The 25,983-nt window shown below is 38.9% G+C and overlaps 1 protein-coding gene across 4 annotated transcripts in view; it reads right to left on the bottom strand.

Annotated features, from left to right (window-relative positions):
• Positions 1-16,717: 16,717 nt before the first annotated feature.
• EFL1 (elongation factor like GTPase 1) overlaps positions 16,718-25,983 on the bottom strand; it is a 55,906-nt gene continuing 46,640 nt past the window's right edge. For all 4 annotated transcript variants that reach the window (XM_042823905.1, XM_042823908.1, XM_042823906.1 and 1 more), the window contains one exon: positions 16,718-17,255. In XM_042823905.1, coding sequence (XP_042679839.1) covers positions 17,067-17,255 — 189 coding nt within the window. In that variant the 3' untranslated portion in view covers positions 16,718-17,066. The remainder of the gene's footprint in view (positions 17,256-25,983) is intronic.

Here is a 25,983-nt window from a genome sequence, read left to right on the forward strand (position 1 = left end):
AAGCAGTTGGAGTTTTGTTGCTGCATTTTGGAAATACTTGGCGGGGAATTGTCTGAAAGCCAACATTGTGAACCAGCACTACAAGCACAGCTTAAGATACAAGCATCTGTATTGCTACTCCAAAACTGGATTTGCCTTCCTAGAAGATGCATCATATACTCCATATATTTGAAGAATCTAGCAAAGATGTGAGAAACAGCTTCCCTTATTAAAGACAAGGTGCAACACCAACGGTGAACCAGCTATAAGAGTTCCAGGTGCCAGCTACACTGCAGTGTGCCTCCAAGCCCAACAGCACAAACAATAATAATAATAAACCTAGAGGTTCAAAGTGAAAAGCCACCAACACTGTACAGATATCTCCTCAATCTATAAAGTGTTTAGAATCAGAAAAAGGGAAGGCTAGACATTAGTAAATAGCACAGATAACAGAAACCTGGGCTATTAATTTTCAGAACTGCAGAGATCATAGGAAACAAGTGCATAAATGGATATATTGAAAAAAAAAAAAATCAAAACAAAAAACAACCAAAAAACCTCAGCAAAGAAATTTAATTTTCAGACTTAGAGCTTTCCAGGCATGTCACAGAATCACACAATTGCAGTGGTTGGAAAGGACATGTCAACTATGGTAGTTACAATGCACACAAATGCTAAATGAAAGCCCAGGGCTAAAAGAGAAATCCAGGAAGAACCACCTGACCATAGTGATGGCATGCAGTACCATCTGCCTTCTCAGAAGAAAGTATTTAAAAGTTCCCTGAAGATAAAGAGCGTTCTGTAAATACAACTTTCGTGTACCAGCATCTTGTTTTGAGGTTATTTGAATAGGAGCAGGTTCCGTCATCCTCTCACACTTCCGGGGAGAAGGGCAATGACACAGAACGATGTATAAAAACACAACTTTTGATGCTACATGCTGTCAGATGATTTTGAGAATTGCATGGCTGATGACGTTAAAATTATTTGGTTTTGTTTAAGTATTGTGGGCTTTAACATTGGCAGGAAGGCTGAAGGCCTCCACAAGCTTTAAGTTATAAGCAGTAATTGTAAACTAACATTCTGAATGTTTTTTGGTCAGCCCACAAGGACTAGAATATATCCTTTAGTGCACTCAGCCTTCACCTAATGACTACCTCCAGTGATCCACAAGCAGGGCCTACGGCTGTAGGCACTGAACTTTAGGAGTCTTTGAAAGAAAGCCATAAGACAGATCTGTAATGCATCTGACAATCCACAGGGGAGCTCAAGTAAAACACTAATGCTTTACCCAGCCATGTAGCTTTCGGCTTCTGAAGATAAAAGAAAACACATTAATTATTAAAGCCACCCATTCTTCCCAGTAATTTTAAATCACGGACTGAATAAACATTTTGTTTAGTTCAATAATGACATCTACATATCTTGGAAAGGAAGAGTTAATGGCCGCAGCAGATGATGGAGAAACCACCAGTGCTCCTACAACACAACAGCCGGTGGGTTCACGGCAGCAGCTGCAGCTCACAGCCCGCTCCCCAGCTCAGCTGTCTCACTACACACTGGGATGCGAGGAACCTCTCCTTGTCTAGCAGCTGTCTCCCTTAACGGACTGCCCGGCTCACTGCTTCCAGACATCATCAGTTTCTCCCTGCTCAAACCCTCTTTGTACCCTTTCATGCAGCTCTGGGTTCAAACCTGCCCTGCGGATACACAGTCAGATCCCTCCCTGCCTTCCACAGGTGAGAAGCAGAACGCTCTCATTCTGGCACTCAGGCTGGGAACCAGATAGTCCTGTAAACGAGCCGAGCCACCACTTTGAAGCTTTCGGAGAAAACAGTTACAGTTTCCTAACAGACTTCAAAATCAGTATGGTAAACACGTGCCCAAGGCAGACCGCCCTCTGAAGGATACCACAGATAGCATCTTCCTAAGCAGATCTCAACTTCCTTCAGTGCAAACAGAACGCTGGGGATAAGTGCTGAGACATGTCTTTAAGTGAACAGGCATTCAGCTCTTATCTCTGTCATCTTGTCACTGTGATAGGAGGGTGAGCAAAGCCAAGGTTAGCTACCGGCCTGCCAACAATAGCAGCATGTGGTGCCTTTCAGAGCATGAATGTCCGTTTTTTACTGCAGGTGCTCTTGTGGTGCGGCCACAGGAGGAAAGCAATAACTGACATCCTTTTCCATTCAATTTACAGTGAAAAGAGTGTTTGTAATTTTGAAGTTGACTGGCTGAAGCTCAGCCCATATGGTGGCTGTTGTTCGACAAAGGAAAAAAAAAAAATACAGTGCTTAAAGAGGAAAGAACAGGCAGTCTGTGCCTGGCTCTAAGCTATGAGGGGTTCTGGCCCACTTTCATTCATATTTAAATATATGTGTTCACACTCGGGGGAACAGGGACACCGAGAAATGTTTCCTAATATTGCAAATTACAGCTTTCCTCTTGGTCTTGTGTGTAATGCACAAAGAAAAAAACTGAACGCAGATTTGCATCAGTGTCCCATGAGGAACGTTAAAGGTTAGAAGCACAAGCAGCTGGAAAATGCATAAAGAGCACAACGCAAAGTACAGTTCAGTTCCTTCTTTTCAGAATATTCCCCTCCCATTTGCCTTCTGATCAGCAGCTCTGAAAGGCCCAGAAATTGCTGTCTACAGCACATAATCCTGTGCACAAACGCAAACAGCACAGATCACTTCATCTCTGTCGGTGAGGGGAAATGTAATTCTGAATGGAAATGCCTGTACGTAGGAGGACAATCTCACTTGGTTTTAGTTTTCAATTTTCTTATCTAGGTTGTTAGCAACATTTCTTTAAAAACAGGTACACAAATTGAACATGGCAAATACCTCACGTAGACTCTTGTAGTAAAGAACACTTTGAACAACAAACTGGAACAATGACATTGAGGTGAAGAAGGGAGAATGATGACTTCAGGTTCAGCTCAGACTAAGTTAGCTATCAAAACAGCATGCAGTGGTTGCACAGTAGAGCCAAGAGATGAACAAACTGCACAATGTTCAACACCTCTGGGGCTTCCCAGGAAAACAAGGAACAAAGTACAGCACACAAAGAGAAGCAACTGCAACCTGGAAGGAAGGGAAGGACAAGGTGACAAACACTATCTTTTCTACACCTGGATCTTACTACTGTCCAGCACAGTTCTTAAAAACATTTATAGGGGGATCAGTAGACCTGAAACTGACATAACTTGAAGATGTGGCAATTTCAGTAGCTTTGCACACAATGCTTATTAAGTTGTTTTTCCTGTGCAATGTAATCCCAGAGATAGGAACTTCATACAAATGTACCTGCATGTCACTGTATGCACTGGCAGCTACTGCCAATCAGCTGCTTTTGTCTGTTTTCCCTGCAGTGCAGGGCAGGACACGGATCACATTAATAAGCCAAAGAGGATGCGTGTCAACCTCTAATGTCATCAATCGAAAATGGTCAATAACAGCATCTGCAGCCTCCTACCACTTCCCAAACTGCCCATCACAGGTACCTTGTGCTCATATCTTCTTAGGGACAGCTTTCCTGTAGTGTAGGAAAGGCCATACAAACAAAACAGGAGTGTGTCCAAACATGCAGGGCAAGGAGTGAAAGCGACTGTACACAAATCAATCTGAAAACATTGCTTTGATTTTGTTGATTTTGATACAGTCATTATAAGACATTAATTAGGCACTGGAGTTTAAGACCAGTAACACAGGAAGGCAATATTGCCCTAGAGACAAAATCCACATAGGCCAGCCCATGTTGGCAGGGCCAACAAAGGCAGAAGGCTCCCTTTGCTTCAACCTGTTACAGACTACGGCAAGAAAATTCAGTTTTTCAGACTCAGAAAAACTGCAGGATGACAGCATGAAGGTTAGTACTAAAGACAGTGATAAACACCACTCAGAGGAAGAACTATATCTAAGAAGGTCCACTGAGACAAGCTGTGTTAAATGAGGAAATTACATTTGTTGGTTCCCGTAAGATTGCTGCCTTCTATAAATGAAGGACAGTTGCTGTAGGTAGAAAGCAATAGACTGATTTTTTGCTGTGTGTCTGAAATTCAAAAGTTAACGTTTGTGGAGAAGAGTTTCTTTGCTGTTGTATCTCAGGTAGAGCTATTTGGATGGGAATTTAAAAGATGTTTGTAATACATGGGTTGACTTATATGGAGTGCGTTAGGAACACTGAACGTGACTACATGGATGCCAATTTACTATCTCTGAAATGTTATTTTGAGCAGCTAAGGTAGTTGCACATCTAACAATATTAACATAAGCATGTTGAGGTCTGCCCCATATTTCTGCAGGTTTTACTAGCAAGGCCAGGAGTCAACATCAGTGATTTACAGTAAAAAGGGTGATGTCATGGAAATGCAAAGAAGATCAGAAGCCCCAGAGACAAATTATCTTAACAGCAGAGTGAGATCATTCCATATACTCGTTCACTCCAAGGAGCAATAATCATACAAACCTACACATAAAGACTATGTTGAGCATTAGGTAAAAGCTACTGAGGCAGCACTTCTTCCCCCATAATACAGCAGAGTGCTGTAGATTTTGCTCTGAGCTTCACCATGAAAAAGCTTACTCTGCAGAAGCCCTGATAGATTTTTGTTAAACACTTATTTTTTGCTAAAACACTATGAAGAAAATATTCTAATCATATGTAAAGTTGAACAGAAAGATTGTTGGGTTCCATTTCACATAGAAACACTGATATCGACGTGGAACAAAATAATGGGGCTCACTAGGAGAAGGAAGTTTGCCTTCAAACCTCTATGAACATTTTAAAATAAAGCTGCTCCCTGCACTAAAATTCTACAGGCCGGCTAAGATCCAAATCTATGAAAAGAATGAAATTCCCTATTGATTTTCATAGGTTCTCAATCAGAATTGTTTAGCTTCATGGATTTCACAAAGCTCCATTACCAAAATAACATTAGCTGCCAAGACAACAGATTTATATAAGTTTACAAGTAGCTGAATAAAGATTCATGGTTACTACCAGAGTAATTTACACCAAATCCTATTGGATTTATATCACCATTATCTCCTGCCCATTTCCATACGAGAATGGTGGTGGTGGTGGCTGTACTTTGCAAAGAAAACTCATCTCTCCAGAACAAGAAGACACTGTTCATCTGCAACAAGAATGAACAACTCATCAGCATTTAAAAATAGAGTTTTTAAAAAACGAGTTTGTATCACGAAGTCTCCTCTCATGTAGAAATTATAAGCTTTGAATTATTAGCTTGTCTCTTTCACCTCAGATGAAGCCAAACTGCCAAAGTTCAGTGCTTCCAAAGTGAAAAGGAAGACCTACATAATTCATCTAATAAAAAATTGCAATTGTGCTCTCACATGAGCTTGCTTGCTTCCTGGATGTGGGTGTTTCATCCAAGCTTCTAGGAGGACATCAAAACACATTTACATGAATATACATCACTGCTTCCGCTGGGTGATTTTAATGCATCTCACAGCTGTAAGGAAGGGTTTTCTCAGTTTTCAAAACATTCTTTTTTAGAAAAGGTGTTATAAACTCATTCCTTTCTTTCTACGTACATCAATAAAATTAGATCTACCTCTGAAACCCCTTATCATCCTAGCATCAGCCCCCACCTTCTTCCCATTTACCCTGTCCTAAAACTCTGATACTTTTACCTTACATTTTGTTACACATTCTGATCTTAGAGTGAACGCTCCTCTAGGTGGTAGGCATGATCCACAGCTATTCCCTCCCGATGCCATCATAAAATCAGGTGCTTCTATTACTGATTAATATTGCTGTGCTGGAAAGACTAACCATCATGAGTTAAGAGACTCCACTGTCAAATAGGTTTCTCCTGGTTATTCCTTCCATAAGACAGGGATAACCTTGGCAACAAAACCTACACCACTGTGGCTGTTCCTCCGGTAGAAAGCATCACGCGTAGAAACACATTTTTGGACTTGCCTCACAAAGTATTTAACTGTGTGCTCATCTGGCAGACAGTCTGCGTGGGTGAAGGTGAAAGATGCAGCCCTATCGGCTGATCTCAGGCATGTGGTCCACTAAAGAACCATCCTGCCTTGAGGGATGCCACAAGGTCTCCTGTGTGGAAAGTTTTATCAGTTAATGCTGCACAAACCAGTAATGACTTCTGATTAGGTATTATAACACATCTTTGAGCAATCAGCATAGAAAAAAACACCCCAGATTTTGCCAACAGTTTCTCCACTGCTGCACAATCCACAAATCATTCGTTTCACTTCCCACAAGTATGCATTTAGCTTTTTAAAAGCCATTGTATAGCAAATTATGCAGCGTTTAAGAAGACACTTGCCAGGATTGAAGGAAGAGAGAAAATACATTTTTGATCCATTGATGAGATCCAGCGATGTTCTCCCCTATTTTGGTATCTCAAAGGAAAAGCAGCATTCTCTCAGGGAATGTAACCATCAGCCAGTGAAAAAATCCCATCATAAGGAGGTCTGACATAGCTGCGTCATCAGAAGAAATACAGCACAACAGGGAAGTCTCCATCTTCACCTTGAAACTCTAAAAAATACACCTGTGATTAAAAGAATTTCCTTAAATCCACAGGAAAAAAAGGAAATAAAACACTCCCTCCTTACATCGCTATAAATCTAAAAAATGCTTCCTAGAGGATAACCACATAGAATCAAGGCACAGAAAATATCCTCTGATTTGGAAATTCACACAAGTTACAGGATGTCAATTGAAGTACAAGGAAATCATTACTTTTGCGGACTTTCTCTGCAACAAGTCCACCAACCTTTCCAAAATAATGAGTTATAGAAGAAAAGGTTACTGAACCTTCCAAATTCTTATTTTCTCTGCTATAATGTTACTTCTAGTTGCACAATTTCCAAACTAGAGCTTGCTCATTTCTCCAGTAGCCATCTCTCCTTCTTCTGGCCCTGGTTACTGTTACACCTACAACAGCATTTATTGTCAACAAAACCAGAATCAAAACCTCCCACTGTGATCTGCTGCCCTTTTGTTACTTAGAATAATTAAAGCTGATCTGAAATACTCAAGTTCAAATATAATTTTACACCTAAAATACCAAACACTATTTTGTTTCTTTCCCTTATGTTGCAAGATTGTCTAATGGCATTGTGCAAGACTGACACATAAAGTCTTTTTTTTACTGAGCAAAGAAGAAAGGCTGATTTGTAAGAACCAGTGAATGAAGGAAAGCTCCAGTCCTCTTTATAGTCTCATTCAGCACCACTTGCCCAAGTTCCCCAAAGATTTCACCTAAGTGCTTCAATTCATGGAATTCATCAACTCCCTCAGTAAAAGCGCAGCACAAACACATCTGCTCTAAGGCAAGCAAGAGGCTAAAGGAGTTGTAGTTGTGGTGTTGTGCTTTGTTTTCTTTTCTAAAATCCTACTTAAGTCACAGAATCATAGGGGTTGGAAGGAACCTCCATTATCAGGGCACCCACCCCATCCAGCAGTGGGTTCGTGTTGTCCCTAGTCTTCCTTTTGCCATTGAGATACTTTAAAAAGCCTTTTGTGTTGTCCTTGACCTCTCTTACCAGAGTTAATTCCAAATGGGCATAAGCCTTCCTTGTTGCATCCCTGCATGTTCTGACAATGTTCCTGTATTTCTCTCAAGTGGCCCCTTTTCCACATTCCATAGACTTTTCCCTTAAATTTTTCCCATGAGCTCCTTGCTCATTCATGGGTCTCCTGCAACATCTGCCCGATTTCTTACTACTAGAGAGATGCATAGATTTAACTTGGAAGAAGTGGTGCCTGAATGCCAATCAGCTTTCTTGGGCCTCCCTACCTTCTAATGCCATGAGATGCCTCCATGTGGGTCCTCGAAGAGCTCAGGTTTGTCTCTCCTGAAGTCCAGGGTTGCAATCCTACTTTCCTCCATTAAGATCCTGAACTCCATTATCTCATGGCTGCTGCACCCAACACTGTCCCAACCAGTCCCTCCTTGTTTGTAAGAACAAGAACCAGCAGCACACCTCTCCTCACCGGCTCCTCCACCGCCTGCATCAGAACTTTATCTCCCACGCACCGCAGGAGCCTCCTGAGCTGTGTGTGCCTGGGAGCACTGCTTTTCCAGCAGATACCAGGATGGTTGAAGCCTTCCATGAGAACCAGTGCCTATGATCACAAAGCTGCTTCCAGCTGTCTGTGATAGTCATCATAAGGAAAACCCAAGGTACAAAAAATAAAACAAGATCAAGCACTTGAATATTTACTTTGATAAAAAGAAGGATTAGCTCAGCGTGAAGAAGTGATGAACAAAAACTAGCAATAACTACCATTTTACCCCCCAAAGCAGCTCAGTATTTTAGGACAAGAATTACTGTCAGCCTCCAACCCTTCTGCTTTGGAACATGCAGACTCAAAGCAAGAATTAAATCTAAGGAAGAAGGCATCTGTTCAGAGACTATTAGCAGTTCTTTGTTTTACCAAGTGACCAATGTTTTCAAAGTATTCAGCACCTTTTCTTTTTAAATAAGGATTCTGCAAGAAGCCTATCTGCAATCAAACAAATAAATAAATAAATCCTTTATAAAAAGTATTACAAAAGTCACTTTTTCAGTTACAGTAAAAGACCACAACACAGACTTAAGAGTCTGCCCTTCAGAACCACAGGTCTTTCATTTGCTTGGTGGTTTGGGACTTTTTGTTTGCTTTTTCAAAACAAAATACTATATTTGGAGGTTCTTGTATGCATTTGGGGTTTTTTTTTGCCATCATGATGAAGCTGCAAACATTTTCAAGTTTTTCTCTAATTTGATGCCAACATCAAACTGGAAAGTTGTTGGGTTTTTTTTTGTTTTTTTTTTTTTTTAATGAAAACAGAGATTCTGATGAAATGCAAGAGGTCTTTAGGAAAAACAAAATATCACGAGATTTGTCATAAAAACATGGAGCTGGCAATAACAACAGCCTCTTCATACACAGTAGTTTGCTGTTTGCAAGAGTGCTTACAAGCCTGTAAAAATATTTCAGCTCTCCAGTAAAATAAAAAATGAAGAAAAAAAAAAAAGGCTCAGCTAGCATTATTACAAGGATCTGGTATTCACAAAATGAAGCATCACAAAAAACAGCTCTTCATCAGGCAGAAAACAGGACTCAACTGAAGCAACAGAAGCCACAATGATTTTCCCAAGCGATACTTTGGTACAGAATCTCAACCTGCATGTATTAAATCTGAAAGTCAGGCTGTGTTACATACCACACTTCCATGTAATCAATTGCAAAAGGAGTGCAGAACTTCTACAGAGGCAACTTGCCGCTCTAATGCAAATGCCATGCCAGCTATATGGCACACTGAAGACTGTCTGAAAATGTGCCAACACCACTATTAAAAGTATGCATGCTTTTCTTCACCTAACAGCTCCTCTGTTGTGCTTTCACTTTTCTCCCAGCCCAGGTTATAGCAAATATTCAAGTTCACTGAATTTCAGCTCTTTTGTTCTCTGTTTTCCCTTTGGCTGCCTGCCCAAAAGAAATACAATCTCTGGCTCAAGATGGCCAAAAGCATGACCTGGGTAACTCTTTTTTGATTGTCTATGAGTGACTCACACATCATATGACAATGACATTGCTCAAGTGCAAACTATCAATACTAAAGCTGTTTATACAACAAAAGCAAGGAAAACTTAAGGTTACTTCACCCCTCAGACATGCTTAAAAGATGCAGCCATTTGCCAAGTCAGCTATGAGAGAAAACTACAGTTTCTTTCTTTCTGGCCAGAGGAATAAGTCACCCACAAGCTCTAGAGCAAAAGCAGAGTCCACTAAGCTGGTCTCCTTTTTTCACAGTTCAACATTTTCCTTTGTCAAGCATTGTTTTGGCATCTTCCCTTCGGCTTGGAAGAAATGGTGTTCATAAGCTCAAGCACAAGTGCCAGCTATCAAAAAGCAGGACAGCTGCTGTACTTTCCTCTTCTATGGCCCAAACTCTTCAAAAGCCTAGGATGGCAAAGGCACGTTCAAGTATGTAGCAGCTTTGGGGTGCTCAACTGGGAGAGAACACAAGAGCAGGAAAATCATTATACTTTCCTTTATAACTTATATGCTCTTATATGCTCTTGCATAAGCTGTGGATCTCCGAACACCTCTTCAAAGATTCCTCTGTGCAGACACTCTTTACTTTAATAGAAGCCATGATTCATTGCTGCATCCCTGAAGAAAGGGCTTGAAGTTATACAGAGCTGCTTTCCATGCATCCAGGAAATCAGAACTCAGGGAACTGCTGCTGCTGGGAACGCACAGCTCCCATCATGCTTTCTGGAGTGATGAGACTGCCTCAGCCCAGGGGTTTCTGTGAAATCTAAACGACAGCGAGGAAGACAGAGAAACAAGTGACAGAAGTTCCTTATTCATGCTTTTCTTCACAGAGGCAAGACTATACAGAAGAGATAATCTGAGTGGTAGTTACATTCTGTCTGTATCAGCATCTTCCATACTGCAGACTTGCATACTATTACTGAGCACTTTCAGAGAAACACTGCAATTCCATTACGCAATTGCTACAGTTGCTATACAGGCATCCACAGAAGAAATGTGATGTGATTTTTTTCATTACGTTCTTACATTTCTTCTCTAGCCTTTCTCTTTGACATCAGCTGCAGTTCATTTACTCACTCGCCTTGATGCTTACAGTGTTGGATGTGATAGGAACAGACGAGACATTGTTTTAATACAGGAAGGTTAATCTAAAATAACCTTCCTAAGCTGTTCATACTGCGCGACAGTAACATTACAAGAGACATGGGTTCATGAATAGGATCAGCTTGCAATCCCCAGACCAGTGATAACAGCACTTGTCATGAAGATACTGCGCCTAGTCTCCAGGGGAAGTGCAGCTTCAGCTGCCACTTAACGCAGCTCCTTCTGTCAATCACTCCATGAAGCAATGCCAGCTGCTTCTTCTAAAAAAGTCATTTTCTTCACCTCCTAAAGGTAAATGCTATCATGAGAAGAGATGAAAGACGGGAAGCAATTTGCTGCAAGTATGCTCCGTAGCATCCCGATCACCTGTTAGTGTATTACAGCACCATGTGGCTCCAAATACATCTGTGTCACTGAGCAAATAAATCACTCTTTGGAATTAGATGGATTATTATAAACCCATCATACGAGGGAGTTTTAGAAAAATAAAAATAAGGATTTTTGGTCAAACATGCATGAGAGGCAACAAATATTCATTGCTAAATGAGCATATCATTCACAATACAATTTGCTTTTTTTTTTTTTTTTTTGTCATCTCAGTCCATACTCCTACATGACCGATCTTTACTTTAAATGCTCCCCTTCATAGCAAGTAGAACTATAATCTCAGAGCACTAAGCAGTAAACTTAGTCCAAAAGTTACACTGCCTTCACACATGGCAAAGAAATAGACCTCCTGAAGCTGCCATGGACTTTAAGTTCTCTTTAATCATGACTAAATCTGCCTTTTCATCAGCCTTCGTGCAGCTCCTATAAGGACAGCACTTGGGCTTGCACCACAAACCATTCCAAACCATTTTCTTGAACCCTACAATTACAGAACAGCTGAATTCCCCTTCTTCAAATTCTATGAAGTCATCGAGAGAGCAAAAAATTGTATTCTGACCTCCTAGTTAAGAGATCAGAGATCATTTGGTACCATCCCTCTCCAAAATTATTTTTGTCCCTCTAAAGCCATCTTTTAAAATGAAGTTTGTGGGTTTCATCTTTTGCAAGGCGTGGAGGCAGGAAGCTACTGTCTGCAGGAGAATATGGCAGAAAGAACAATGGTGCACATGACTGCTGTAAGTCATCACTGAAGCTCAAGGCCTCCCTAAGCCTGAAGACTTGTACTACAGCAAAACAAATGCCATAACATTCCAAAGTAGCAGTTTACACCAGTGTAAATCATTCAGAAAGCAATGAAACGTGAGTGACTTATTCACTACCTGACTTTGTTACAGTGTAAAAGAACCACCAGTAAAATTCTGGAAAGAACTCTCCACCGAAAGGAGAAAAAGGCCAGCATTGAACTGGTGACAATGATCACTGCACCTCCCATTTGTAACTTCTCTTGAGGAGACGCATATTTCAGCTGTGCTTTGTGACCACTTCATAAAAAGCAGCATAACATTACAGAATTCCCCTCCCTTTTGCAGGACAGCAAATGTGTTTGTGAGCATGTAGGAAATGCATAGTCTAAAAAAGGCTTTGGATTTTTTCTTGACAGAAGTCTACTTTCATTGCCTTTGTAAATCATTATTTATTGTCAGCTTTCTACACAGGCAGCTTTTCTGAGGGAAAAGAGAAAGCACCTAGGAATCTCACTGGAGAACAATGAGACATGATACTTTTGTAAGGGTGAAGGACAATCCTTTTATGCAGCCACCAAAAATGCAAACAGGAAACACTACTGAAACTTGGCTCCTCTTCTTTTTGGTTCCGATTCCAGAATCAGCAAATCTTTATAAAGACGAGCAGCTTCAGTAATGATATTTCCATAAATTGATAATAAAAAGACTCCTCTACATGTCAGTGAGGGGTTATGGAGTTGGATCCCTCAGGAAAAAGGAAGTCAAAGAGGAGGAGTGAGTAGGGAGGAGGAAAGAGAAAGTAAAAATAAACAAATATACAACGCATCTGTAGAAAAACGGGATAGGCTGAAACAAAAGTCTCTGCCCAAACCACACAACTTCAAGGTATCTATTTTTCCTTCCTCTTAGTCATGCTTTGCAAGAGTTTTATGATCATGGAATGATACCGCTGTAAAAGATGAATGCCTCTACACTTTTCAGTTCAGTTGATTAATAGAAACTATAAAAAAAAATCATTTTCATCTTATTTCCTTTAGCACAAAAGGAATCAAAAAGCACACTACTCACAATGAAGAACATGAAGTAGTCACATAAAATAGAGACCAAAATTCAGAAATATTGATAAATTAAAATGGTATTTACGTGTAAATGTTTTATCTTACATGTAAACTATTTTTCTAAGCCCCAGTGGAGTCAGTAGGCCTACACCATACAGGCCTACACAATCATTTCAAGTTACTATCTCAAGGGATAAGAAGCAAATCACAGATACTAACAAGTTTGAGGAGTAAAACTGCAAACTGGTGAAAAATAGCACAATCAGAGATGTACGCACTTCTCGTCACTTCACAGACATACGTATGCATCTGGATCTAACACTAAGCAGTAGAAAAATTAGTAACATTTAACTTCAAAGAAGAACTTCAAAACATTATAAATACCAAAGGATTATGTGTCAACACTACAACAGGTAGTGAACAAACCTTAGTTGCTTTCTTGACTGTCCTCCCTCACACAGTGCAACGAGGAAAACTATACTTCCTTGCATAAATTCAACCCTTCCATTTTTATAAGCAGTCTGAACAAGAACCAAAGTGAATCAGAAGTTATGTGAGAATTCAAATCATGCATTAAAAACAAGTGCTGACAAAATAACTGCATGCATTCATATCCTCTCCTCCACATGCTTTACTTCTGCTTACAAGGAAAACCAGCAGGAAGCACAGAATAAGTCTACACAGCATTATGAACCATGCTGAAGTAGAACAGAGAAACTGTAATACAAGAAGCAAGTCCTCGAGATACCCTGCTCACAGAACTCAGTTTGATATGATCAGAGTCAAGAGAAAAGTCACCTGAATTTGCAGTTCCAGTCCAGCTGCCAAGTCACAGTGCAGAAGGTTTTACGATCTGCAAGCTTCTGTTCCTTAGGTCATCTCCTCCATAAATGACACTAGGTTTATAAATGAAAAAAAATTCAGGCATATTGGAGAAATAACTGCCTAAGCAACAGTGCTGTTTTACTCACATAATTGCCAATTGCTGTACCTCTTGCACACAGTATAAGAATGAAACGGATGTTCGGATTCTCAATTATACCAGAAACATCTTTTCTCTCATCTACTACATTATCACTTCATCTGTGGAAAGAAGCATCATTCAGCAACATTTGCAGTTCCTTCATCCTCATGGGCTTGTGGGTCTCAAGTAGCTGCACAAACAGGTGACTCCTTGCACAATAATTAGACAACCACATGTTCTTCAGGCATGGCAATATTTCAGGCCTAGCTGTAACGTACTCCTCAGTTTAAGGCTCCTTTTCAATCTGTTTGTCTACAAGATGAGCTAAAGATGCCCCGTGCAGAACCAAACATTACCAGGGACTTGAGACTGTATTCACATCTAATTTAGGGATTCTGTTTGGTGCAAAAATATTTTACACTCATGGTGTCTCTGCTCTTATCAGCATTAATACTGATACTGTCCTAAATGGACATAGAGTCACAGGAAAGAAAATACAGCACAGCATTTTAATTACACTCTGATTTCTCCTTTAGACTCTGCTTTAAGAATGTGAATTTCGTTGAAAAGAAACCAAAATTCTGTGGAAAAAGATGGCCAACCACCTAAATTACTAGTGCTTGAAAGATTTTTAAAGCTAGAAGATAAAAGCAACATCCAGAGTCAACAGGAAGGGTCTTGCTGGCCACTGCTTGGCCTTCATTGTTTTTCACTGGAGAAATAAAGCTCCTTTTTCTTTTTTTCTCCCTCCCCTCAAAAATGTGGAATCACTTGGGATACCTTCCCAGTGAATAATTGCCATTCTCTAATGAATATTACCACTTACAAACTTATGTTGTTTTTATACATTATCAGTTGCAAGGAAATTTGATTCTCCTAAATACAACAGAGCCAAATCAAATTGACTGCTTTTTTTTTTTCCCACAAAGTTAAAAAATTGAACATTTACCCAAATGAAGTACCTTAAAAGTCGTGTATGCTCATCTTAAATATGCACTATACTTAGCAATAAAACTGATGATAGAAGACAATATAATGGCTACCTCTCAAGCCAATCTTTCCATCACTTGCTCCATCAGCAAATTACTTATTCTGCTTGGCAGAAGTTTTCCAAAATTATCTCATATATATGTAACAAAGATAGGCAAAAACCTGCTACAGCAAGCTAAGTTTCCAATAATCCAGAGAAAAAAAAATTCACTGTATATAAGCAATTAGATTTCCTTGGCACTAGAAGCCATTACTAAAGATAAAAGACCTAGCACTTGTAGGATGGTTTGATTTTCTAGCGTTAATTAGTGGAGTTTTTGCCCCTTACAAATATTAGGGTTGGAGCATCCTTAATTAATTCTCATCTTCATGCCGTTTGAGATGCAATCTGAAAATAAAACAAAGTATGAAAGGTATTGATAAATCTTTTAAAACCTATGTTAATGCTCTTTCTGCTTACATAAGTGTAGTATATTACAGTTAATTATGTGGTCACAACAATGACCAACACCTACCCACCTCTGAAGGGCTACTTACTACGTCAGCTGTGCAAGCACCTCCGTTACTGCAGGCCAGACATCCTTAATTGCACCCTGGATTCAGCTAGCAGAGTAGTTGTAGTAGGCAAGGGGTCATTAAACAAACATTTATTTATGTCTTAAGCAGTTTCTGTAGGCTGCAGTACCTTCCACAGATACACAGCTGGCAAAGCCCGAACAACGCCAGTTGTATTTGTATAAGCTCTATTAGGGCTGCTGTGCAGATATACCCCTTGCAAAACAGCAAAAATTTATGGAACAACCTTCTAAGGAAGGTAAATATCATCTGCTTGAATAATTCATAAGCAACATCTTAAAAGGAAGCATTTCCATAATGAAAGCAAACAAACTGGAGAAGAAAAGACTGCTATTTAAAATAAAAGCTAAGCAGTCAGAGTTATTCTACTTGTGAAACAAGTAACAGTTTTCTTTCCCCTGAGGAGCAGAAGTGATATGAGTAACTTCTGCCTACTGCATTAATCGACACAGAGATTATTTATTCAGAAGGACCAAGTAGGTGCTAAAGAAATGCTAAGCAATCACAAATTAAAGTGGCTGTACTCCGGAAAGAAAAGAACAACCCATTTGCATGGTTAGCTGAAACACAACACTTTGCCAATAGTAAGATAAGATTTAACAGAAAGTCAGTTGGCACAAGATTCAAGGACTTAATTACTCATTCATTTAAATAAATATAAGAAACTCTTCAGTCACCCATCTATTCAGTCCTTTCCAGTTTAAAGCAGTCACATGAGAAGACATGAGAGGTCATACATCACGTCTCTCTTGGGCAAGATTTCCATTTTCCTCAACTAAAACTTCCACCCTTTGGAGAATTTGTTAGTATTGGTCTGAATCACTCTGGGACTTCAACATCTTAGCCACCTGCAAACAGCAAAACATTTTGTATTATTCCTGCAAGCTTTTCTCCTCACTATATTCAAGACAACAGGATAAACAGGTAGAAATGTCTGCAAAGAGTCTGTAAATACTCAAACAGGATTGGCAGGAATAGCTGTGTACCTCGTTCCGAGATGGCAGCTCCCAGCTTAAGATAATTATGTAAACTTTTTTTTTTTTTTTTTTCCTTCTACGAGATGCCTTTCTATGGAGAAGAAAAACGAAAAGCCTTGTCTGGTTTGCAGTTCTCAGTCTTCCACATGTGCTATTTTTGCCCTTTAGTTTAAAGGACAATGCATTGCTACAACCTGGGAGCAGAGACTGCATCACCACATTTAGGTGACTGTTTACACTAGGAAAAGAGTAAAACAAATAGAAACTCCAACAAAGAGTACATGTTTGCATATATGTAACTATGGAAAGTGCTTGAGGGCAACAAATACATTACATAAATGAAAATCAATTTTAAAAATAGAGACAAAAACATTGAGGAGCTAAATTCATTGCATAGTTTATTTGCAACAGACTAGGTAACCAGCTCTAACTGCAATTCCATCTGAAAAATCAGAAAGAAACCATTTAAATTAGGAGTTCCCACCCCCGTGACAGCAACAGTGCAGAAAGCTTTAAAATCTGAGACCAATTCTAAGAAATATGCCTATGATTTAAGTAAATAAACTATTTTCTCAATATAAAAGTTGGAAAGGCTCATGTTTTTCAAAACATAAGCCATAAACATTAGAAAGTGTAAGAAATATGGTGTGAAAGAACAAGTCCAGAAGATATTTTTAATCTGCTGCATAGAAAACTTAGCTGAACCAGGAGAGAAAGGAAGCAGATGCAGCTACTTATTCCGACTGAGGGTTCTCTGCTTTTCAGCATGCTCCACAATTTTTTCTTCTACATAAAGTCCCTTTCGCTTTCTCACTGCATTCATGTACTTGCGGGCCTGGTTCTCAGAGTCTGCCTTTTCCCCAAAGTGCAAATATTCTTCTTCAGTGGTCGGTACCCAGAATGGATCACTTGAAATGATCTATAAAAAGAGAGGGGAAAAAAATAATAAAGTAGCATAAAGGTTTCCAAGTATTCTCAGTACATTTCAGGTAATTCTCATCTCTAAAGTACACAGATGAAGATAGAGTGGATAGTTTTCTGGACAGTTTATTAGCTACTTAAGCGCAATACATGAACTAGGAACACCATGTAGCGTTCATCACAGAAAGCATGGGACAGATTTTGAAATTCAGTTGTATTTATCTATGTACAAATTTATTTTAAAACAAATTTAATGGCCAGTCGGTTACAGCAACAAATCACATTTACAAAATTTTTAGTTTTGAAAAAGGAATTCTTTCTTTAGAATATTATGTCACCACGATCTTATCAGAATTTATAAGAACTGAATGTTTCTGACTGTAGATTTCCTCCCTAGATGCAGCTATAGGTAATATTTTACCAAAAGAAGAGCAGAAATGCTGCATCCATTAGTTAACCAAAATCCTCATGGGAGAAGGAACGCAGTGCATGTTAGTTACTGTGAGAACAGTGATAGTTATGGCAATAATTGAGAACATCACTCCATGATCATTTCTGAAGTCTAATATTAGCACTGACAAGGACAGAAAAAACTTCCCTACATTCTGACTTAGTGTAATAAACCATTTATTCTGACAAATACTTCTAACTGCCATATGCTATTTCAAGCCAAACAAAATTACCTAAAGCTCATCTAAGTGACATAAATCAGAAAGAAGGAAATAAAAAAAAAAAGAAAAAAAAAATTGGGTTAGGACAAAGATTTTTCCTAGAAAAAACAAACACCAAATTTTTTACTTTGGATGCTAAATAACACCTAGCACTATGAATGGAATTACATATACAGTATATAGAAAGTTAGGACAATAACTGTGGTACAAAGCCTGTCCCAATAGTAATGCCTCCTATTTATTTCCACAGAGACCTCATCAGATACGAAGAACACAGTAACACATTGTGTTCCTCAACAGAGCACATTCTCAGCTACAGAACAGTATTCCTCAACGCAGTCTCTGCTGCCATCTGTTACACGGCAACAACATGTTGCAGAATATTGGTGGGAAGGTTCAATCTCTACTGCCATACCACCAACATCCAACACTGAACTCACGAGCCAGTATCATAAAATAGGAAGCATTACTTTTGGAGCAGTCCTCATAGAAGATGGCTACTTTTTATTAGGAAACATTGCAGGTTAAATCCTGCAAAATAGAACGCTAAGCCTCTAAGTTAAAACAAGCAAACAAACAAAAAAAGCATACTAACTTGCTACAGTTAAGTACATATATAGTCCTGGTAAATTAAATGGGATATCATTCATATGCTAAAATAAACCTGCAGCCTCACTTATTTAGGTGGGAAATGAACATACATAAAGTTGTCTAGCTGAAAACAAAGGCAAGCAGAACTCATAAATAAATGGTACGAAATTTTGGTTTCCAAATGTTTCTGCATTTATTTTTAACATACAAATAAGAGTTGTCTAAGCATAGAAGAATCCACATGAGCTATACCCATTCTGATGTCTTTTCAGGGCCTTTCTACCAGCGCCTTGAAACTTCAAGGCAGCTCCTTGACAGTAAACAGAAAGTAAGGGGGCACCATTATGCACTTGAAATAAAGAAAAGGACAGTGAAAATTGCTGGGTTTTTTTGTTTGGTTGGTTTTCCTCCCAGCTTCTGGGCAAACACGTATGCTGACTGGATCAGGTTGTTGTGATGTTCATACTAATCATCATCATGCTGGAAAAACACCAGAGACTTCCCCCAGTCAGGAGCTATCTAAAGCGCCGAACAAATGAAAATGTCCAAGTTCAAGAAGAAACACAGGAATGAGAAGTGACTCACACTCAATAGACATGCTCCAGAGCTACTGCCAAGGGAGAGCACACAGCTACAAACTATACCAACTTAAAAGGCTGTTACTATTCCCTTTGATTAAGTTCTTTCATATCAGCAAGTTACCTAACTCCCAAATTACATTCTGAGAGAAACAATGAACAGTGGTTCCTAAAGAGAAGTGAAAATACACTCAAGACTGAACTTACAGATCTAACGTACCACTGCACTGTGCAGAGCAGAACTGGAAAGAGATCAAAATTAGGTTTTGAAAGCCACATCAGTACCTGCAGGAACTGCCTTTGCATCTCATCACGTCTAAATAGCTCTGGTATTACATTCTGCTTCTGGAGCAAGTTATGGAGGCACTTGAGAATTCCTCTTTCTGAGGATCATACCCAAGTGAATGGTTTGGACATATGGCAGAAGATGTGGTTAATTAGACACACAGTGTTTGCAGTAAACACCAGGACAAATAAAGAGAAAGAGAAAGGAAGATCTACTGAGTCAACTGGAAATGGAGGCATCAGTTGTGCCCTTCCTTTAAGAAGTCAGCAAATAGCCATGTTAATATAACTCTAGTGTTAACTGCACAGAGGTGTTATTGACACAGTAATTAAAAAAAAAAAAAAAAAAGGAAATTTTCTGATTCTTAAGTTCTGACTCAGTAAGTGAAGCTGAGGACAAGAGTACACTACTCCACATCACATTAATGGATCAAAGGAGATGCACCTAGCAGTTGGCATCCACTATTCCCCACATTCTGTACATATGCTGCAAGAAGGCAAAAAAAAAACAAACCCAAAAAACCAACAATAAATACGTTTCCCTCTCATGCTCCACGATTGCTGAATTTAATTTGCTTACAACAGTAGCTGGCAGAACCGTGTGTCTGGGCTTCCTGGAATCAGAACTGAGAAGTTTTTAACCCTTGAACTATTGTTTGTATTCGTGGGAACCATGAAGGGAAGACTCTGGAACCCATGACAGAAATCATGTTTTTGTCTGGGTAGAGTCCTAAATAATTAATAAGATTCTAAATGTACCCATCCTTCTGGAGTGAGATGCACCCATTTAACAGAGAGCATTTACTGTGTGCTCTGGAAGCTCCATGGGATTAAAATAGAAAATAAAGCATAAAACTAATGAAACAACAGAATCATTAAATACAGGCTGATGAATACGTTCCATAGCTCACTGCAGAACTACAAACCAATTCTAGGTATAAAAGAAGAAGTGTTTAAAATGAAATCAGTAAGGATTAGACACTTCAAAAGAAGATTAGATTACTCCAAATACTTTAAGTGTAGAGTTATTCCTGAGAAAAAAATAAGTAACTCCAAAGCAAGAAGTTTCATTAAACATCACAACTATTCAAACTAACACACCCAGAGAGCAATGTCTCCCAAGACTTGTTTAGTAACAGCATGCAGAGTAACACAGGCAAAACAGCTGTCGTTTTCTTTTAGCCTAACAACTTACACACTAAATATTCAGGCAATGCACGCTCCTATCTTTTTCAGACATAATCTGAATGCCTGCAATAATTAACCAATAAAAATGCAAATAATATGAGTACTATTTTAATACTGAAAGACAATACAATATATACTAAACTCTGCAAATGATTATGTAAGTTCATCAAACTTTTCAAGACTTGAGTTAGAATAAATTACTTTCAATTCCAGAGAACTCAAAATTTTAAGCCTTAATCCGAGGATGATTTATTATTTGCATTTCAGTGGCACCCAGCTGGCTCCAATAGTGGTCTGGGTCCCATTGTCTGGTGTATTTCACAAAACGAGGCATGAAACAGCCTCTGCCTCAGGCAATCTAATTATGCAAAAACAAGGTTGAGGGATGCATCAAAAGCAAACAGACTGGATCTGCCTAGTTCATCCAAAAGGTCAGGCAGATCTGGGAACACAGCCATGTTGCTGGTAGCATTTCCCCTCCTGGTCCTTACTGTCTGATGGAGACAAAACCTTTCTTTTGAGCCAAGTAACATCAATGTGGAAAATGCTTTTGTTGGACCACAAATATAAAGAGCAATCTTACTCTATCCAGTGAAGACTACAAGACTAGCAAGTAACATGTGAACCAGTGTGAACCATTTAAGAAGACTCAAGCGTGACAAAATTCAGCTCAAGCACTACCAAGGATAGCTTCTGCATGCCAGGAACAACATTGTGCTAGAAGTGGTTTCTCACAAACAACCTCAGCAGGACTGTCACACACCATGTCAAAGGGCATATGCACCTCAGGGTATCAGAATCTTTTCTACCTTTGAAAACTCAATGCTAGAAAGACACTTCAAGAACACTGACAGTTCAAATGGTGGCCAGCACTCAGTAATGGCAAAGACTATGTAACTAATATGCATATTGCTGATATGCCTTTCAGATACCTGAAGCAGCCTTGTCAATTAGAAATTACCCCTACTTTTCATGTAAAATGGCAGAAGTTTGCTGAGGTTTATGTGAAATGTGACTTTGAAAAGCTGTCATCTCCAAACTGAGTTTTTAATAATAAGCTGAGTCATGCTGTAAAAATGCTTCTGCTTTGAGCATAACAAAATGGTGAGAGAGAAGCTTGGATGCTGGCAGTGTTTTCAGCACATAGAGCACCAGGAAGCATACCCAGTAAGATTAGGTAGATTGAGCTGCACCCATTTAATTCCAGTGGGAAGCAGGTGTCACTGCTGTTCCCACTTAGGAGTACTGAGCAACTGTGCAAAGTGCTGAGCACCTGAAACACTCATAAAACATTATGCTGGGGATGAGGATGAGATGGTAGAGGGTGGGAGGAAAAGTACATACAACATACTTAGGAATTTTACAAAAGTACCTACACATAAATGTTCTTAGAAAAAAAAATAAATAGTCACAGTTACATTACTGAAACACAAATTTTCACACTGTACCAAATACTTTGTGTACCAGCTTGTCCATTTTATAAATAGCTAATCTCTATACCACACCCTGAAAGAACAGCAAAAACAAACAAAAAAAAGAATTCAACTCATCTTTAGCCTCCCTTTTTTGCCAGTTCTTTGACAACTCTGTAGTCAAACCTGGGCTTCTCAGAAGGATTTGGCCACTTTGCATCACTACACATCAAATTGTAGCAAACAAATAAATACATCTTCTTGAGATTATTACATATAATTCTATAATATTGATAGCTAACTTCATAACTTCACAAAAATTGCACTGTTTTATTTCTCTCTGCATCCTTGCATTTTCTTGCAAAAGTTCATGATTGTAAATTACATGGCTTTGAGAAAATACAATGAGAAAGACCAAGAGCATACAAGCATAAATCCAATTCACAAGTTTCATTTCTATAGTCATTTGACAAAAGCCTGAAAAAATGAGAAAACAATCAGAAGAGTTTTGTTTCAGAGAGGATTTCAGAGAATATGGAATAACTTGCATTCAAGCTTGAAGCATTTAACCTGTAGGTTAATGACTGGAGTGCAGATTCCCTACAAAGTAACCCCAGTACCCAAAGCTCTTCAGAAGAATCTAGAGATTCCAATGACAATATTCAAGAGGGTTGGCTCAGGCCTTAAAACATATGAAGTCAGATATGACATTGCTTCTTTCAATAAACACTGTAATAATGAACATTTCCACATTTAGTTAGAAAATAAACCCACGTAAGTTTACTTTGGCTTAAGAACATCATCCTTGTTTGTGCTCCAATCAGTGACAGCTGAGCTTTAGCTGTGACTTCAGTCAGTAGCTACAAACAAGCATTAGGGAATTGGAAAGAAAACAAGGAAATCTGTGGCTTTACTGTTGCGTTTTTTCCTGTTCCTTAAGAGACACATAGGAAAATCAAAGCCACACAGCTTTTATTTACTACCTTCATTAGCTTCAGATGTTCTGGTTAATATAAAGACCTTTTCATACTTGAAAGGTTCCAGGTCACTCCTAGAATTTCTTAGCATGCCTGAGCTGACACTTGTGCAACGATGTGAAGTCACAATTTATAGCAAATAAAGGTTCATGGACTCTTATGAGTCTCTCATTACGTTACCCTGTGTCCTGTTTAATGCTGGCCAAACAGCCTCATCCAGCAACTTCCATATTAAATCCTTATCTTCTATTTGACTTGTAAAATCACAGTAGGAATGAATAAAAAAATTAGAGTATAAAACTTCCAGTGATTCAAGACACATCAGATTCTTATATATAACTTGCAGCCCTTTTTTTTTTTAACCTCTCTGCAGAGCCTTACAGCACAACCTAGGCACTATTCTGCTCAGAAGGAATAATCAAACAGAATTCAGATCAAACATATTTACAGATCCCCTCCTCCCCCAAGAATAAAAGACAGTCAATGCAATCTGAGAGATGTGTGTTAACAGGAAAACCATACATTTCACAGCTTTACAAGAAGCAGTTCTTTGAATATTTTTGCATTTGCAGACAATTGTCATTCGAATTGAGCCACATGCATTATTTTCACTATAATACATTTCCCAAATGGGATTAAAGCTCCATTATTCTAAGTGCTGCTCCGTCATAAATATCTTCTTACTCACAGAACTTCATGAAAAGACAAAATGGCATGACTCAGTGCAACAAGCTACTGCTCTACTAGAGTTACACTCTAACTGAATGTATATTATTAATTCAAGGATTAAAAAATAGAAAGCACTAATTACTTCAAAGCTATATACTTTTAACTAGGAATTAAAAAGAAAGTTTAAATCACAAGCAAAGAAAACACGGCCAAGTCAACCCAATCCACTTAACACAGGGATAGCATAAGGAAAATCACACGACTATCTTTTAGCATGTATTTATTTAATCTGGGACCAAACTGAAAGCTCCCACTGCTGGTTCCATTCTTTACAGGCAGAAACAAATTTAAGTATGACAGGAGAAGTGAATAAAACAAAGGCGTATCTGACAAGATAGACCTTGATACATGTACTGCTGCATTCCCTGGGGCTGGAGTGATATGAACTACACCAGACAAATTAACTGGAAATCTCATTTCCAGAGACTAATTTAAACATCTGTGCCATCACTGATCTCCCTTATTTTATAGTCTACAAGACATATTAATGAAATAATAGTAATTTAAAAAAAAAATAAAAATCAATCCTGATTTCCTTAAATATACTTCATACATATAATTCCTATGAGATTAAGTCTTTGAAATTTAAAAATACCAAGTGGTATTTCAAATGTAAAATGGGGAAAACAAGGTCTTAGAAGCAATCTGTGCAGAAAAACCCAAGTCCTGGGCATCCAGGTAATGAGCAAAGCACACTGAGGAAACACCACCTGGAAGCAATGCAGAGTGGCACAGAAGGGATCACACAGAATGCAGTTAGGCAACAGACACACACTCAGTAACATAGCAAATGTGAAAGAAAACCCAGTAGCTACCACACTGCCTATCCATCTCTAACACAAAGGAAAACACAGTATGAGATCTCAGAGTTCATGCTGTATCTTACAGTATGATACATGAAATAACTGGCATGCAAAAAAAAAAAAAGAATGGTATTTATTAAGCATACACCATGGATACTAGGAATGTACTGTGACAACTCACCAGTAATTTTAGACTGCCAAAGTCACACCTAATACCTGATGAAAACTGTTCTCGTTTTGTTTTTAGCAGAAGAACCAGAGCAAAGCTTCACAAATTTCTCATGTGATCTGAGACACAAACTATTTCTTCTGGCTTCCCTGTCATACCACCACTAGAGATTCTGAAAATGATATTTATTTAGCAATTTTGCTGATGAAGTGAGAATAGAACACATTCCCTCTGCCATGGTTGCACAGAGCCAACATTGCTTGCAGCTTAGTAAAGGGCTCATTTTGTCAGGAAAAAGAGCAGACTTTAAAAGCAACAAAACACAATCCTCCTCACCAGGAAAGGTGCCCGTCTTCCACAGTCACTTTTTCTACTACCACCACATTTTAACAAACTAGCTATAATTACAACCTCCCTTGAGGATCAATTTAAGAAAACGTCACCAGATGCTGAAATCTCCCTCTCCTATTCATGCCTGTAACTTTCTATTATGTGAAATTCCTAACATCTGACAGTGTGAAAATACACGGTACAGTTTAGGGGTAGAAGGGAAGGCCATAGAGGCAAGGGATTTCGTTTTTTGCTTAGCAGTGCAGCACAGTAGCCACAAATCCGAAAGAAACTGGCACAGACCAATGGTTAGCTGGAACTATCGTACTTCTGACTGATTTCCCTCTGGGGCACTGATACAAGAGACACTTCAGACAAAAGACCAGTTAAGCCACAAAACCTCAGCAGCTGCACTTCAGACGAGGACATCCAAAGCTGAAACAAAATCTACTGTACACAATTCTGCCAATTGTTATGGGTTTGAAGTATCTAATCTGTACTGGCTCACATCCCTATATACACCGAGTTGTTGTCTATTTTTTGAACACACACTATTTATATGGGTTGCATTTACCCATTGCTTTTTTAGCACCAGTAAGGTGGTGCTGTCAAAGGAGATGAGAAGTACTATTTCAAGGATTCACAACTCTTTTGATAGCACATGATTGGTTTTTGGAGATGCTCTTTTTCCAATTAGGACTCGCACAAAATTCCTGAGGCAGTTGCAGGAATTGCTAAGAAAGAAATATTGCTACTGAAGTATTTAACAAATACTCCTATGAGGACAATTTACCTACAGGAAAATGAGGAAGAATATATGCAGTGTGAAAAAACCAGCACGTATTTTGCAGAGAAACAAAGGTGAATGGATCATACCTGGTAACTGCATGGAGCACTCCTGGACTCAAAAATCTGTAGTTGTTTGCACTCACAGATTTCACATTTGTCATAAAATTGAACATAAAACAGTAAGACTTTCTAATCCATTTATCA

The sequence above is a fragment of the Centrocercus urophasianus genome, unplaced genomic scaffold (genome assembly GCF_019232065.1).
Source record: "Centrocercus urophasianus isolate 14NV4802_14NV808 unplaced genomic scaffold, USGS_Curo_1.0 seq_23, whole genome shotgun sequence".
NCBI classification, from domain to species: Eukaryota; Metazoa; Chordata; class Aves; order Galliformes; family Phasianidae; genus Centrocercus; species Centrocercus urophasianus.